This window comes from Cyprinodon variegatus, unplaced genomic scaffold (assembly GCF_000732505.1).
Source record: "Cyprinodon variegatus isolate N-32 unplaced genomic scaffold, C_variegatus-1.0 Scaffold103, whole genome shotgun sequence".
In the NCBI taxonomy this organism is placed as follows: domain Eukaryota; kingdom Metazoa; phylum Chordata; class Actinopteri; order Cyprinodontiformes; family Cyprinodontidae; genus Cyprinodon; species Cyprinodon variegatus.
Window position 1 is genome coordinate 693,216 of NW_015150556.1, and position 15,485 is coordinate 708,700.

Sequence of the window (15,485 nt, forward strand, 5' to 3'; positions counted from 1 at the left end):
TTAATACCTCAAGACAGCATGCAAAAAAAGGAATGTGTGCATTTTAATTTAAAATCTAATGTAACTTGTGTAACACTCTTTTGAGAGGAATGTGATGTGACTACATCATCTATTCCGTAACACACATCGTACTGGCTAAACTTTAGCAGGCAGCTTTGGCATGCACCAACGTTTCAGGTCTGAAGCTTTTACTTGTCATATCTTTCAGTGAGAAAATAACAGGTGCTCTTGCCTGTTGTGTAGCTCCCCTTGCTCATGTAAACAGGTTCTGTATTAAACATATATTTATGAGAGAATTTTTGTTGAGTAACACTCCTGCTGAAAGGAGGGTAAAAAGCCAGTTATCTCAGAAACGCGACATCATATACATACTGATGCACATCCAATTCAGAGAAAAGGCAGGATATTTCACAATATAGCACAAATATGCAAAACATCTTCTAAAATAACAGTTTGGATCATAGTTGCTAACCAAAGAAGCCTAACTTTTCAAGCTCAAACATGACAGGCATTCACAAAGTAAAATTGCTTGTTTGTTAACTTCAAACTCACAGCAAGCCTTAAATGTTAAACAGATGCTGCACACAATGTTCCTCTGCAACATCAAAAGTATATTAAAGAACCATCAGAAAGGATTTATAAAAAACATTTCCTCATATTTTCTCCCTCATATATCAAAAACCCACTGGCCTAAGCTCTGCATTGTATGTACTGAAAAGGGCAAGCCTGACAAATTGAATTTTCTTGATCCTGCTTACCCACTCGGTCACTGAGCTTCATGCATCGAGCATGACTTTTCCAGAGAGCCAGAGTAAAAGGAAAGAATGCTATGTATGCACTGGGTTTTAGCGCGATGATTTGTTGTCAAAAGGTGACTATCATACCTTCCAAATATCACACAGCAGCTTTTTTCTCTCTAATTCCTTGTCTTCTTTTCATTTGCTCAAGGAGCATGATTTAGTCTTCCCACACATTCTTCAAATGTTTGACAGATTTACTGATAATAAATGATGATAAATTGGTAAGACAAAAATAAACAAACCCATGTCCCAACAAAAATCTAACTTAAGGCAGAAGTTTGCCTTTTTTATTTATAATATCAAACCAGATTAATTGGATCAACTTGATCTTAACCATAGATCAGTATGTTATGCCTAGGATACCTACTTTGTATGGATACAAATGAAGGAGACAAGACTCTGTATGATAATCTATAAATATTCCATTTGAAAAGCGCTGGATATTGATTCAAATTTTAAGAAATTATTCAATTATGATTCTCAAGATTTAGAATCAATTTTTTACCCATGTGGTCAAGTCTAAATGCTAGTATTAAAAACTTTAGTTTAATAACGTTATATATTAAAATTTAACAGAAAATGACCTAATGGTAGTAAGTTATGGTTAAGTAAAGTAGAAAATGCATTTTTTGAATTGATCTCTGGTTAAATAAATCAATCTTTCGGAACTACTATGAGAATCCATTCAGAACTTGAAAACTCACCACAAGTGCAAAAGGCAGGGTACACAATTTAGTGACACCAATTAACCTAGCAGTCATGTTTTGGATTGTGGAAGCCAGAGTAACTGGTGAGAACCCGTGCATGGACAGGGAGAACAGTGTTTCAAACCAGTGTTGTTTTCATCAACAATGACAATGACGGAAATATTTCATTGAAGCTCCTTTTTTTTTATGAAGATAATGAGAACTAACGAGATCAACATAAACCTTTGATGATGAAAACATGACGAGGTATGGTTGTGAGTTTTCGTTGACAGGACGAGAGTTGATAAAAATCTTAGCGGGTCTATCAGACCATTAAAATGCATCATTGAATTGTAATCTGTTAGACAAGTTAAGCAGGATCATCTGTGCTGCTGTGTCCTGTTTGATCAGGCTGCTCACCTGGCATGAACCAGTGCAAATTCTGCATGACAAAAGATGGATCATTGCAGCAGCGGCAGGGTTGAAAGTAATCCAGAATGGTCTGGTACTGCAAACTGAACCTCCTCCAGCTGAGCTAGTGCAGACATGCATCTTTGCGTGCGCTTAGATTCGAGTCTGCGCTTGTTCTCCACACTGATGGTTCGCTTGCAGCAGTGTAACTCTTCCTGCCCTGCTACTTCAGTAACTACATGTGTCTGATCATCCTCTGCCAAGCATACAAAACGATTTTTCTCTAACTATTAAGACTTTATTCTTCCAACTCACAAGAGGTGATGCAACAATTTCTTTAATTTCTACCAGAAGTCAACCCTAAATTATATCCAAAAAAATGGATAACAACCGACCCTTAACAATCATAGACAGGTTTCAGGTATTACAGGAGACAATCCCCACCTTTAACGACCGACCTTCAGAACCATAGGCAGGTTTCAGATATTACAGGCTACAATGGAACCAAACGACCCATTCATCGGTTTCCATTTGCATGTTTCCAAGCAATACAAGGCCTTGTCTACTGTATATAAAGACAAAAACTCAATGCGGATCCAGACATTTGAATTGAGAAAGCTTCCTGTAGAGGTGGCAAAACGTCTTCAAATCTTGGAAACCAAGTCCAGTGGATTTTTTTGAACCTTTACGGAATGACTATGACCTGGATGACTGAGAATCTTCATCAGCATCCAAAAAAATATTTCATTACATACAGTGTATTTTTGGATAAAGACCCAAATAAAAACGTACAAAGACCTTTAAATATTTATTTCTCATAGTTCTTATTTCTATCTATTAAATATGATATATATGTTTTCTTGTATTTTCATTAAAAAATTTTCTGTTTCCTTTGAATATTTCAACATTTTAGTTAAGATAAATCTACGTCTGCATTGCCATGGCATTATAAGCCAATTATGTAGGTTCTCTGTGTAATTTCTTATATATGACCCCTTTAAATTTAAATCTACTTTGACCCCAAAGCAGCAGAAACCAAGGGTATACAAATAAAGCCAAAATTGCCAAAGAAGAAAGAATGTTTTTGTCTCTTTGCATTAATCCCCGGATGTTGTTCCTACCTCTCCCTCTTTACCGAGTATATATCAGAGCAGACTTGTCCATTCTTAAGAGTGACAGCTGTCCCAGCATGCACTGCAGCAACAGAGCAGCTTCCGGGTTAGTGCTCACAGAGCTAGTAAAACGTTAAAAGAGATCTTTTCTGTTGCCGTTGTTCTATAAAAGTATGTTTTTAAATCATCTGAGGTGAGAATATTATGCTTTTAACCTTTACTGTATGGCCCACTTACTGATTTAGAGCGTAATTAAAAAAATAGTTCCATGTTGACAGGACCGCGGCAAGCGGTCCTCCGAGGGTAACCACAGCCAGAGCTAATTTTAGCCCCTCCCCAGCAGCTCCCTCTCTGCATAGCCGAGTGTGAAGTACCACTGGCTCTGATGGCAATTTTCTTGTTTTTCTTTGGCAAACTGTTCATTTATTTGTGTTTATCTAACTGTTAATTATTATTCCCCTACTAAATGAAAAAAGTAAGAATACATTATTATCTAGATACTATTAACAACAGCAGGTGAAATGCAGCTCCAGATGTGCTGAGCGTATGGTGACGTCACAAGTATGCTTCTGTTCCAATTTATCCATATTTATTCTGCGTGCTTTTGCTCTCCCCAAGTCCATAATTTCCTGCATTCTCCTCAAGAACATACTTGTCGAGGACATGAGTCCATACTTGCATTTTTCTGAATTGAGAAACGGACTAAATCTAAATCTAAGATGGCTGTCTAAAACCACACTGTTACAAACTGTGCAGTCCTTAATTCAGTTTTAGGTAAAGCATATCAACTACAGTACCCTCACTTAGCCAAATAACAGCAATTAATGGAATAATCTTGCAAAAAAGAAAAATTACGAGTTACATAAACTATTATCTTTAAACATGAATCCTTGAATAAAATCATTATGTTTTCACTTCTAGGGTGTTCCCTCCCTTCTGGAAGGAATTCTTCATTCCATTCCTGTGAGCTTTATTAATTAGTGGTCTGATTTATGCAGGTGGTTGCAACAGTGTACACTACAAGACATAAGTGAAATAAAGCCTTGCGCAAAATATATCTGACTTTGTTGCTCTCTTTTCTTCCTCTTGCTCCCTTGCTTCCAAAAAAAAAAAAAATGATTTACAGATTTGAACCTACTTATTGGAAACAGACCAAAAATTACTCGTTATGTGTCAATCTACCAAAAACTGTCCAGGTACCAAAGTTACCTTATCACTGAGGTGAAGCAAATGAAGACAAAAAAGAAAGTGCACAAAGAAGAAAAACACCATTCTCGGGTTCGTACCAGTGTTCTTCAAACACCAAAAAATGCTGCAATTTGTTGCAACTATTGCTCTTACCTCCAAATGCCAAAAGCATGTATTTATTCAGCTGAGAGGAATTTTCTGTTTTCTAATGGGCCCTACTTTGATGTTTTACGGTGAGTGTTTTCTGTGCATTGAACTCCACATTAGAGGGGATTTTCATTCTGATCCACAGCCTTTTACCTCTCTCCTTTTATTTATTTATTTATTTTTTGTAGGGCACCGTGCATCCCAGGGGTAATTTAAAACATCTGGGCTGAGGATATTTCACTAAACACTGCACTTCACCTCTTAGTGGGTATGCCATTAGCTAAATACTCCTCCTTAAAACACATTAGAGATTTATTTAAATTTAAGATAAAGCACAAGCTTCCAGTCAGCCTTTCATTTTAACAGTGATTATTTGCAGTGATTATTTAAAAGACATATCAGGAAAAGCCATCTGACGGGTATGATAAACAAGAAAATAATTTTTTGTGAGGTTTTAAAAAGAGAAGTTTAGATTTTCATCCGTAATGTGCAAAAACTGTCTGAATTTCTCTTCCAATGACATTTCTAGGTTACATCTGGAAACTTTTTAAACACAAACCCACGCATCAGTCCGCACACAGAAACTCACAAAAACACAGCCTGTACTTAAAACTATTAGCTCAAAGATAAGTTGAAACAGCAAAACTACCTCGCACAAGTGTTTACATCCTTTTTATCCATTCTACAATTTTATATGATAACCAGAAGCCTCAATTCTCTTAATCAGAATTTTGTACAATAGAACAGGACATAGTAATGCATAATTGCAGAGAAGGATGGAAATAATATAGAGGTTTTTTTTAAGTGTTTCTCCAATTTAACTACAATCACTCTGTAGAATGTATACAATTTTTGGGATGATGTTTAAAGTATGCGCATAGATTCTTTGGTGGTTTTAAAACACCAAGGTTAAATAAGCTGCCATACTCAGGTGAGACCTTGAATGTCTAGTAGAGATTCCTGTCGTCTGACAGACCAGCCATTTTGTCGAGTCTTGTCTCGCCTTTTTATTTTTAGGAAAAAAGTTGCATCATTTTCAACATTGTTGAAGAAAAATACTGGTGCTGAACAAGGCCAGGGACCCTCTTGAGTATGTCAAAGAAACCAGCAGAAAGTACCCACAGAACAGCTTTCTCAGGTACCTCTTCGTTTATTCCACCTCTGCCTATTGTTGCCTCGCCATCACTCTCATCAATGACTTTGGTCACATACAGCTAATGAAGACCATTGGCTGACATTGTTAGTGTAGTTCTTCCACATGTGGCACCTTTAAATGGAGAGAAAGATCTTTTTTGTCATGCACTTTCTCTGCAGCTTGTGTTTTATCTGCATATCAGAACAGTAACAGATAACATTACTTCCATTCCACAATACACTGCCCACAGGTATTACACTATGTTCTGCGACCAGTCCGGGGGAGATAATGTATTCTGTGATACTGTACCATTGGGATAGCCCTATGTCACTGAAGAAAAGAATCAATGGTCAAAAACTAGCTTGTATCAAGTGTAAATGGAAAGAAAAAAAAGGTTGTCTTTTGTTGCTGAAATTGTTATGCAAGCAGGGATGGAACCGAAGCAAAAGGGGTTGGTACTTAGCAATTTTAGTGGGTTAGCCCAGTGTCAATTTGGATTTCTGATCACCTGGCAATATAGTCATAATAACTAATTAAATAAGCATTCTCTTTTTAAATTGTCTTTACTATTGACCCAAATGGTATGTTGTCCCAGTGCGGAAAAAATGCCTGATATGCCAGATGACCAGTACATCCCTGCCCTTCAGCCTCCAGAGGCGAGTCGGCAGTGACTTTGCTCCCATGCTTCTATTTAATTACTGCAGACATAACTCTGAATTATTTTAGGTTAACCTTTAGAAACCTAAAAGACAAAAATCCCTACACATGTCAGAGCTTTTTAAAAAGTTTTGTCTAAGTTAAGACTAACACAATAACACATAATGCGTACCTTTTTTGTTTCTATTTTCTGTTAAGGATGTTGGGGGGTTATTTACGCAGCCAGTTTAAGACTTTTCACACATTATTACGGGTCTCAATAAATAAGCCTAGAATTGTATATACTGTAATTATGAAAAAAATTATAGTATCATAAAAATAATTCTAAAAGTATTGAATTTTGATGATGGAAGCAAATCTATAGAGGAAAAAAAAAGCCAAAGTACTAGATTTTTTGGGGGAAAACATCCCAATTGCATGTGGCAATTATGAAGGCTACAGAATCCAAACCACTTCTCTACCACTGAGGTGCTGTGGGATTTTTTTGTCAGCTCGGTCCCTCAACAGTTTAGTAGAAGAGCTCCCTCACTATCTCATCTCTGCTTCCCATGCCTCCTGTCAGAGCCACACATTCTACCTGTGTTTCCAATCGGTCTCCATCCCCGCTGGCAGCTCAAACAATGTCTTTTAGTATAATTTATGTGTTTTAGACATAATGGATAAACCCATAGAAACACTGGCTGTTTTGGAATCGGTTGCAGACTTTTTATTAGCATAGGAAAGTATGAGATTGTAGCAAGTACAAAATACAAGTTTCATTGTAGCAAGGTATTTATACAACTCCAAAAAATATTTTTGTTTTTGTTAAACAGCAAGAATTATTCCAACTGATGTGAACATGTTGCTTATTATAGGAAGGATGTTTTCTCATATATTTACATTAAAATAATGTTTTGATATAAATTCATGAAAAAATATTAAAATCTCCCTTGATTTCAAGTACTTTTTTATCATAAAAATAAACAATCAACAAAAAAAAAAAAAGAAAAAGGTGTGTTAAAATGTATGCCCTTAAGCCAAATATATAGAATAAACACCAAATATTTATAGAAGGATTTTTATCTCATTATTGGGTCATGGCCTTTTCTTACTGTCTAACTAACAACTTCATAGCTTTAAAAATAAAAAAGGGAAGTGAGACATATTTTTAAAAGCACATCAAAACTATAGATGGATAGTTTTCGTCAGCAAATATTCACTAAATGAGTTTATATTATTGACAGAATTCAAGCCCTATATTGTAATTATAATCAAATCCGTGTTGCCTATTTTGATTGTATTAGTATGACTTTGATAGATGTAGTTCAGGACATTCTGATTTAAATTTTCATAATTTGTCTTGTAGACCAATGCTAAATAACACATATTGTGAATTTTCAGTATTTAGATACATTGAATTTAACAAAAAAACTTACCTTGAGGATAGAATAGAATGGCAAGGTGGCTTACTCGAATTTTAGATTAAATCTGATGTTCAAAACTTTAATATATTTTATTTCTCAGCTCTTAAACTTAAGGATGTGCCACAACCTTGACTGACAAGGAAAGTGAAGACTTGCAGTCCATTTGCTGTGAGCTTTGTAAAAATGTTCATTATTTAAAATAATCATAATTAACTAGTTGAAAAACCTTTAATTTGGTGTATGAAAAGGAAGTTACTGTTTGGATACAGATGTTTTTATAATGTAAAAGATCATTGCCTGTCAAACTGAAACCTTGTACTACCGATTGCTGTTACATCTAATTGTGGTATTTTTATTTATTATTACTTTTGCAGACAGCAATGGCAAATCTGAAGATTTCCATAGTGGATATATTATGATAGGGTTATGTAAAACTTTTTTTTTTCTTTGCTTAATACACACTGTGAGCCTTCTCATGGTTGAGTCATTTATCATGACCCAGTGGGATTACTTAAAACCAGTGTGCGGTCTTATGAAAGCTTGAGCTAGGACATGATAGGCTGCTCCATGTTCTTAGTGGAACAACTAATGTACACTCAACATGAACTGACACTACAAAAAGAGCACTCATATGATCTTTTTTTCATTTTCAGGGTTTTTTTTTTTCTTTTGGCAGAGCCATGGTTTGAATTCTGACACCGGGTTTAACATTATGCAGGGGTGGGAGAGTAAAAAAAAATCACAGCATAAACCCACCATTATAAGGCTGCCTGCTGCTTTCAGTAAACGATACTTTTAACATGTCTGAGCGGATTCACAATCAATGTTTCCAGACTTGTGTGAATATGAGCAGATAATGATTTGAAAGGAAACACAAGGAGAACCGTGCATGAAAAGTAGCTATTTTTACTGCTGATAAGACTTTTCCATGTGAGGAGTTTAAACGTTTCCCCTTTCTCACTCTCTGATGTACAAACTTGGAACTGATAAGCAGCATGTTACCTTGAAAAGTGAGAAATTAGCCTGAAGCCCAGCATAGCATTTAGAAAGAAACTCTGCTTATTCAGTTACAAAAAAAAAGAACAAGATAAAAAGCCTAAGCAAAATAGCACTTACACCTTATTTTATTTAATTCCAAAAGCTAACCTGAAGATGTTGTGACTTACAAAATATATCTCATGGAGCACAGCCACCTTTGCCTTGTACAGTAGCTTTATTAAAGCTCTTCCTCTGTGAGTGTCCTTGAATTCCCTGTAACTGTCCCCCCTGTGTCCTCCTATTAAGTTGAGCATGAAATGTAGGCAGGACAGGAAGGGTCTGACTACATCACAACATAGGCAGCACTTTATCCATTACCTTGTCACCATAAGGGACAAATGACCTCTCTGTTAGATTTAGGGGATTAAAGAACATGTGCATGGACGATGAATAGCCCAATTAAGTCCCACGAATATATCCTAAAATAATTTGAGAGGGGACAACAGCCAATGTCAGTACCGTCCAGTCTTCTGAGCATGATTTTTCTAGTGGATGGGGTCGCAACCAATGAATCACTTTAATTTTTGTGGTTATCATGGCTAGTGATCTGACAGAGTTCTGACCTTTACTCATTGATTTGTTTGTCACATTTAAAACAAGAATAAAGGGCACATTGGACAGAGTTTGTGAGTCATTCACCCCCAAACACAGTAATGGGATTTTAGATAAATTGCCACCATTTCTATGCATACTCAATCATTAGCCATTTAAATGTCAACAAAGTCATATCTCACTGTTTAGCAAAATAGCAGAATGTGAATAACTATGTACAACAACTAGTTTAAGTTAAAAAGTATTAATCTTAACTGATCACCTTAATTCAGAGGGTTTTCAGCTGAAGGTGCAATGCCACCTCTAGGTCTAGAGTCAGTCTCTGCTTTATGCGAGAGCTCAAAGTATCTTAAGTTTCAACAATTGATGGTGAAATATCGTAGAAGATCTTTACCAGGATTGAGGGCTTGTCAGTATTAATGCAGGAAATTCCTGGTTCTGTGCAATAAAAAGAGAATATCCACCAAGCAGGCAACTAAAAATAACTTATTTATTAGGTTGTCTTGTCTCAGCTTTGGACTGTAATTGTGTTGAGTAGATCCTAAATCAGGGGAAAGCAAAATATAGAGATGATATCCTCTATATTGAAAGCAAAGATATGCCAATCTGATATTAATATCTATATTGGTCCCAATGTTGGAGAAATTAGAATAGTTAGTAGGGATGCATGATATAATCGGCCCCCTATCGGTATCGGCCTGTATCGGCCTTAAAACTGAATATCGGACATCGGCCACCCCACCGATATTTAACCCGATATTTGAACAGCTTCTGAGTTTCTAAAGTCTAAAAAAAAAATAAAAAATACTACTTCTTCTTCCTCAAAAACTTCTTTTTTACAGACTTAAAAACTTCTAAAGACGAGGGAAAAAATATTTATACATTAAAATATCACAATATCTTCATATGCTGATATATTGCCATTTAAAAACACCATATCAATCTCTTTTACTAATGAAATATTGCTATATGTCATCGTTATGCTACGAAATCCCCCGGAAAATCACGGAATTTTGCCATATTTTCATATGTTGATATATTGACGTGGTATCGATCTATTTTACTAACAAAATCTCACAAGAATTTGCAAAATATCACGAGAGTTTGTAACAGAACGATGAAATTTCAGGAGATTTTGAAAGTAAAATAGATTGATACCGCGTTTTTAAAAATCAATTTGATATCAGCATATGAAAACATATTTGAGTATATTATTTTTCAAAGTGTCAGAAATGGATAACAAAACTGCTATTTTCAATGACTACTTATTTTTGTCCAGCTTTAACATCAGTATCGATATCGGTTATCGGCTTTTAAAATATCGGCATATCGGATATCGGCCAAAATCCCAATATCATGCATCCCTAATAGTTAGGTATCATTAAAATTGGGCCCCATCTATAGGGAAAGATGTATTCAGTCTATTACTAAAATGAATTTTGGTTAGGATAAAAATCTTCTTTTTTTTTTTAGAAAGAGATCAGACTTAACACCAAACTTGCTTAGCTAATGACAGGTTTAGAGACTAAATACTTCTCTGCCTACAAACAACAGAATGTTTTGTGGTTCAGGATTAAGATTCATTGAAATTAGAGAATATTTTATCCATTTTTTTTTTTATATATATATTTTTTCATGTGTCTATTGCAATACATATTGTTATTTTATTGTCCAGTCCTACTTTTTGGGATATACATGTGTGAATTCATATATATCATACTTGATTGTAGCAAGAAGTTTATGACAGCCTCTTTAAAAGTCAACAGTGATGAGGATAACATTTAAGCAAGCAGAGCTCTGGTATCAGAAAAGTATCAGGATCAGCAGATATCAAAATTCATGTGAGGGAAGTGGGGTGCAACAATGTGGATTGATCCATCCCTAATTGAAAGGGGCCAGATAAGGTTGGTTCGGTACCTGATCAGGATGCCTTTGGGGTTATCCCGTTTTGAAGGCTTTCAACGCAAGTTCAAATCAGAGAGGATTCTCAAGCAAACCCATAAACTTGCAGTATATTGTATCTGGCCCGGGAACATTTACAGCCACTTAAGGTGAACCAAGGGCAAAAACCGGGCCTCCCATTGGGGGACTTTAGTAAAAGGATTCAGGATAAGTTCCAATACCTTCATTAAAAATAAATGTAATACTCTTATTGTAATTTACTTATCTTTTTTTATTTCTTAACTTTGATCCCTTTCTGTTCCACATCAGCTCAACAGTTCATAAAATGCTGACTTTTTTCACCTTTTTAGGTTGTATTACATAATATCGAAATTACTCAAAAATGCAACAATTCAGTTGAATAAATGAATATATAAAATCAACGGCCAAAAAGTTAAGTTGACAATATTGTGATCTACTTTGAGGGGATGTAATGGACTGAATCCAATTTTTCTTTTCTTTTTTTTTCAGAGGGGTGATGGGGTGGGGAAAACCCATAATACCGCTTCACAAATAATGCACTTGGGTGAACTATAGAATATCTAAATTGCAGGACAATGGATGGTCATCTTCAAAAGGCTTAGCATGTCGATGAAAGCATCCATAGCTCAAATTCAGTAACAGGCTCTTCTTGGAGCACTCAGCAAGAGAGCTATAGAATTGCAATTGATTTTTTTCTTCTTTAAGGATAACATACATGGGGAGGACATTAATGCATTAATTCAACAGAGCTTTCACACACATTTTATGACAAAATGGTGTAGATCTATTGAGTGTACTGCTATGCTTCAATTTGTGTTATCCTTAGAAAACAAAACAGTTAATTGCAATTTCATATTTGAATATCCATGGTATTGTAGTTATTAGCTGCTAACAGACACATTATTTCTATGGCAGAATTGATATAATATTTATTTGTCTGTCTGTCTGCCTGTCTGTCTATTGACAATTACATTTTTACAGTTGATTAGGACAAACAAACAGCTGTAAAATCAACCTTTTTACACAGTAAATTCACTGACTAAACAAAGCACCACCTAATCACATTAACATTAATTGCAATCAATTAAATGTGGACAATTACATTGCTAATCAAGATGGCTTACAATTTACCTAAAAGCCCTAAAGTGGGGACCGGTATTATGTAATGAATAAATAATAAATAATAAATAAATAAAAGTGAGTCTTAGTACAGAGAGACAATCTTACATTTCTAAACACTAAGTGCAACCATCTGCTTTGTCCAGGCTTGACAGGCAGAATACCAAACAATGTGCGAGAGTCAGCACCGGCAACCAAACGACGTGATGTATTGTGCACAGACTTGAAATAATGCACTCTGTTTTTACCTGGGGGCCATTGTTTCTGGCACATCAATTTATTTCAGTGGCACTGTGTGACATCACCAATAGTGTTTGTTTTTTGGGCTATCTCTGAAGGCGCCTGCTATCATTGAGTAATGACTGCGGATAGGTGAAACATGTCTTTGGTGCACAAAGGATTTCTACTGATAAGAATACATTATTATTTTGTGACACTAAGCTTGTACATTTGAGATACAGGGAATTTTAATCTTGTATCATCAGCATTTGTTCAATAAACATTTCTCTACAAAACTGCATTTTCTTCTCCACACCAATCCAACATTTTAAATATTTTTTTTGAGATGCCAAAATATAACCTCAATGACCAATCTGGCTTATATTTTATTGATTCCCCCCTCTAGTTGTTGCTTTGAACTAATGGATGTTCCAATATAGGAAGACTTCTACATTTCAATATCAAGAAAGACAAAGTTGGTGGCAAAACACAGTAATTGTATAGAAATGTAAAAAAAAAAAAAACAACTTGAGATTTAAAAAGCTAATGGTTTTGATGACTGATTATTGAACTATAAGTAAGTAAATGCTCTTAAGGCTAAATAGAGGAGAACTATTAGCTGTTATCAGTGCAAATGCCAAACAACATTGGGCAGCGTTTACAAGCTCCTCATATCTGAAACCAAGTCCCTCAAAACATACTGCAGTCATGCTACTGTATATAGAAACCTAAGGCTCCTTGGAGGAAGGAATAAATCTGTTACTGTTTGCTGCTGCTTTCCAAATATGATACCATCATGTCTTCACTTTTTATATGTTTTAACATCTTATCATAACACTTCTGCTCCTGATTTATTGCATTAATTTTACACTTTTATTTTCCTCCTATAAAAAACTAACTTAAGACTAGGTGGTAGACTGCAGACTATCTTCACAAGAAGATAGTCCAACCAAACTCCTTGTTATCAGTTTTATTTACTCCTAGTGTAATTCTGTAAGAAGTAGAATGAAAACCTATTATACAAATATTTTAGTAAATGTTTTGTATAAGAATAACAGTCATATAACAAATAGCTCAAGCAGTTATTTGGAAAACAGAAAAAAACATCTTACAATTTAGACATATTTATTTCCCTGTAAAAATGTGCAATAGTAATCACTGTCCCCTTTTGTTTCTATTTTATTTATTACATTTCCAATCAAAACTATCAAACAGAGCATGTAAATTTAATCATTCAGTAGTAAGAATCAAACTACTTTTTTTCCTGAAATGTTTACATTTCTATCCAACAGCAGCGTAAAGTAGCTATGTAGCATTTTGGCAATAGTGTTGGTAAATGTTGTTTCCTTCCTTTCTATTTTTTTTTATATAAACACCAAGGTTATCATACTGTGACTCTATATAAAAAAGATAATATTTCAAAAAATTTATAGGGATTAAATAAGAACCACCGAGGAGTATTTTTAACTCTGTGAGCCTTGAAACAAGTTGTCCCAAAGCACCAAAGCTCTGTTCTTCTCCTCAGGATTCATTATGCCAGTCTACCAGGGAGTATTATGTCTTGCAAAGGTTTTCACTGAGTTGACACAGTGGCTCAGGGAGCCTAGAAAGTCTGCTCCAGGCAGATTCCTTGTTTAGAGACCGAGGTCTGTCTGACATGTGTTACTCCTAAGGCAAGTGTGCCGTTAAATGGATAAAGACAGGAGGATGGCATGACCCACTTCCATTAGGGCAACTGCAGGCTGTTTCCTTCACAGAACATCCCACAGGTATACTGGTTTTCTCCTGCCCAGTGACAAATTTAAAGCAGGGAAAAAAACTTAACATTCCCGACATCCAGAAAACTGAAAGCGTAAAAGGGGGAGAGGATGGGATTTTTAATGTATCTTAAAGTGCATAGATAAATCTATAAGCGTTCAGCAATTCCTTCTTTGGAGAAGACAGCCTGGGCTCTTATACTAAAACTCCAGATTAGATTAAAGTGCATAATTGACCTTTTTGTGGCGCTATGGTCAATAACATCGCAGCCTTACATAAATGCGTAATTTGTTCTTTGTTTCCTGATCAAGCTTCCCCACTAACCTTTTTTTTTTTTCATTTATCCGTCTTTGACTTCTTAGAATCCAGCTTGTTTAAGAAAATGAGGTAATCTTAAAGTAGAAGCTGTTAAATCTAGACGCTCAGCATATTTCACACAGAGGAAAGCGAGACAGCTGATTACCGACTGGAGAAGGGTGCGCAGAAATACCAATGTTTAAATCAACTCTGCGCGCCTAACGCGCAAAACATCCAAGAGAAACAATCATCCACTTTGGTTGATTTAAAACTACCCTGAATACATTACACACCGATGATCCTGATCTCCAAACAAGACAGACTCACATACGTTTTTATGCTTTTTTTTTCTTTAATTAAAAATATGAGCACTTTCAATGCATGTTGTAAACACCGCGATCAGCACCAATCAGTCTGTCACTTCGACTCCAATAATGTTAAACAACATAATGACTGCTTCACTCACCTTTCACACTGTGTGGGACAGCGGCGCTCAAACACAACACGATGAAAGGGAGTAGCGGTCCCATCCTTGCTCTGCGATCAGGTGTGTCTTCCAAGGTTATGGTGATGTGGTTAAAAACATACACAGATCACACATCAAAAAAACTTCTCCTTCCACCGCTCTCACCAGGCTACAGGAGAAAACCTGGGAGAGGCTGTTGTAGGGTGTCCTTACAGGGGAAAGTATCTCCTAAGTGATAAAGTCGTCTCTGGGATTGAGCAGAGCAGGAACGAGTGAGCTGCGTTATAAGGTACCAGCTGTCTGCCTGCCGCCCCGATCCTACCGCAGTGGTGAGATACAGTGGAGAGGGCGACGTGTGCGCTCTGAGCTCTCGGACATCCCCTGTAAAGCTCTCCAAAGTAGTGGGAGTCACTGCTTCCTGTGAGCAGCTACAAAATAAAATGTTATGGCTGTCTAAAACATAAATGCTCTAGATTCTAGAATAAAAGTGAAACAATATCTTCAAATGATTTAATCTGTACACTTTGCTGCTTCCAGCTCCAAGGCGACCTCTTTTTTTTTCAAATAGATTATA

At 35.9% G+C, this 15,485-nt stretch overlaps 1 protein-coding gene across 2 annotated transcripts in view; it reads right to left on the bottom strand.

Annotated features, from left to right (window-relative positions):
- Nucleotides 1–15,270, bottom strand: part of edil3 (EGF-like repeats and discoidin I-like domains 3) — a 146,270-nt gene extending 131,000 nt beyond the window's left edge. Inside the window, exon 1 of one of the 2 annotated variants that reach the window (XM_015374451.1) lies at nucleotides 14,912–15,267. In XM_015374451.1, the coding sequence (XP_015229937.1) occupies nucleotides 14,912–14,975 (64 nt within the window). In that variant the 5' untranslated portion in view covers nucleotides 14,976–15,267. Of the gene's footprint in view, nucleotides 1–14,911 lie in introns of both variants that reach the window. The other variant, XM_015374452.1, reaches the window with a different exon arrangement.
- Nucleotides 15,271–15,485: the final 215 nt, after the last annotated feature.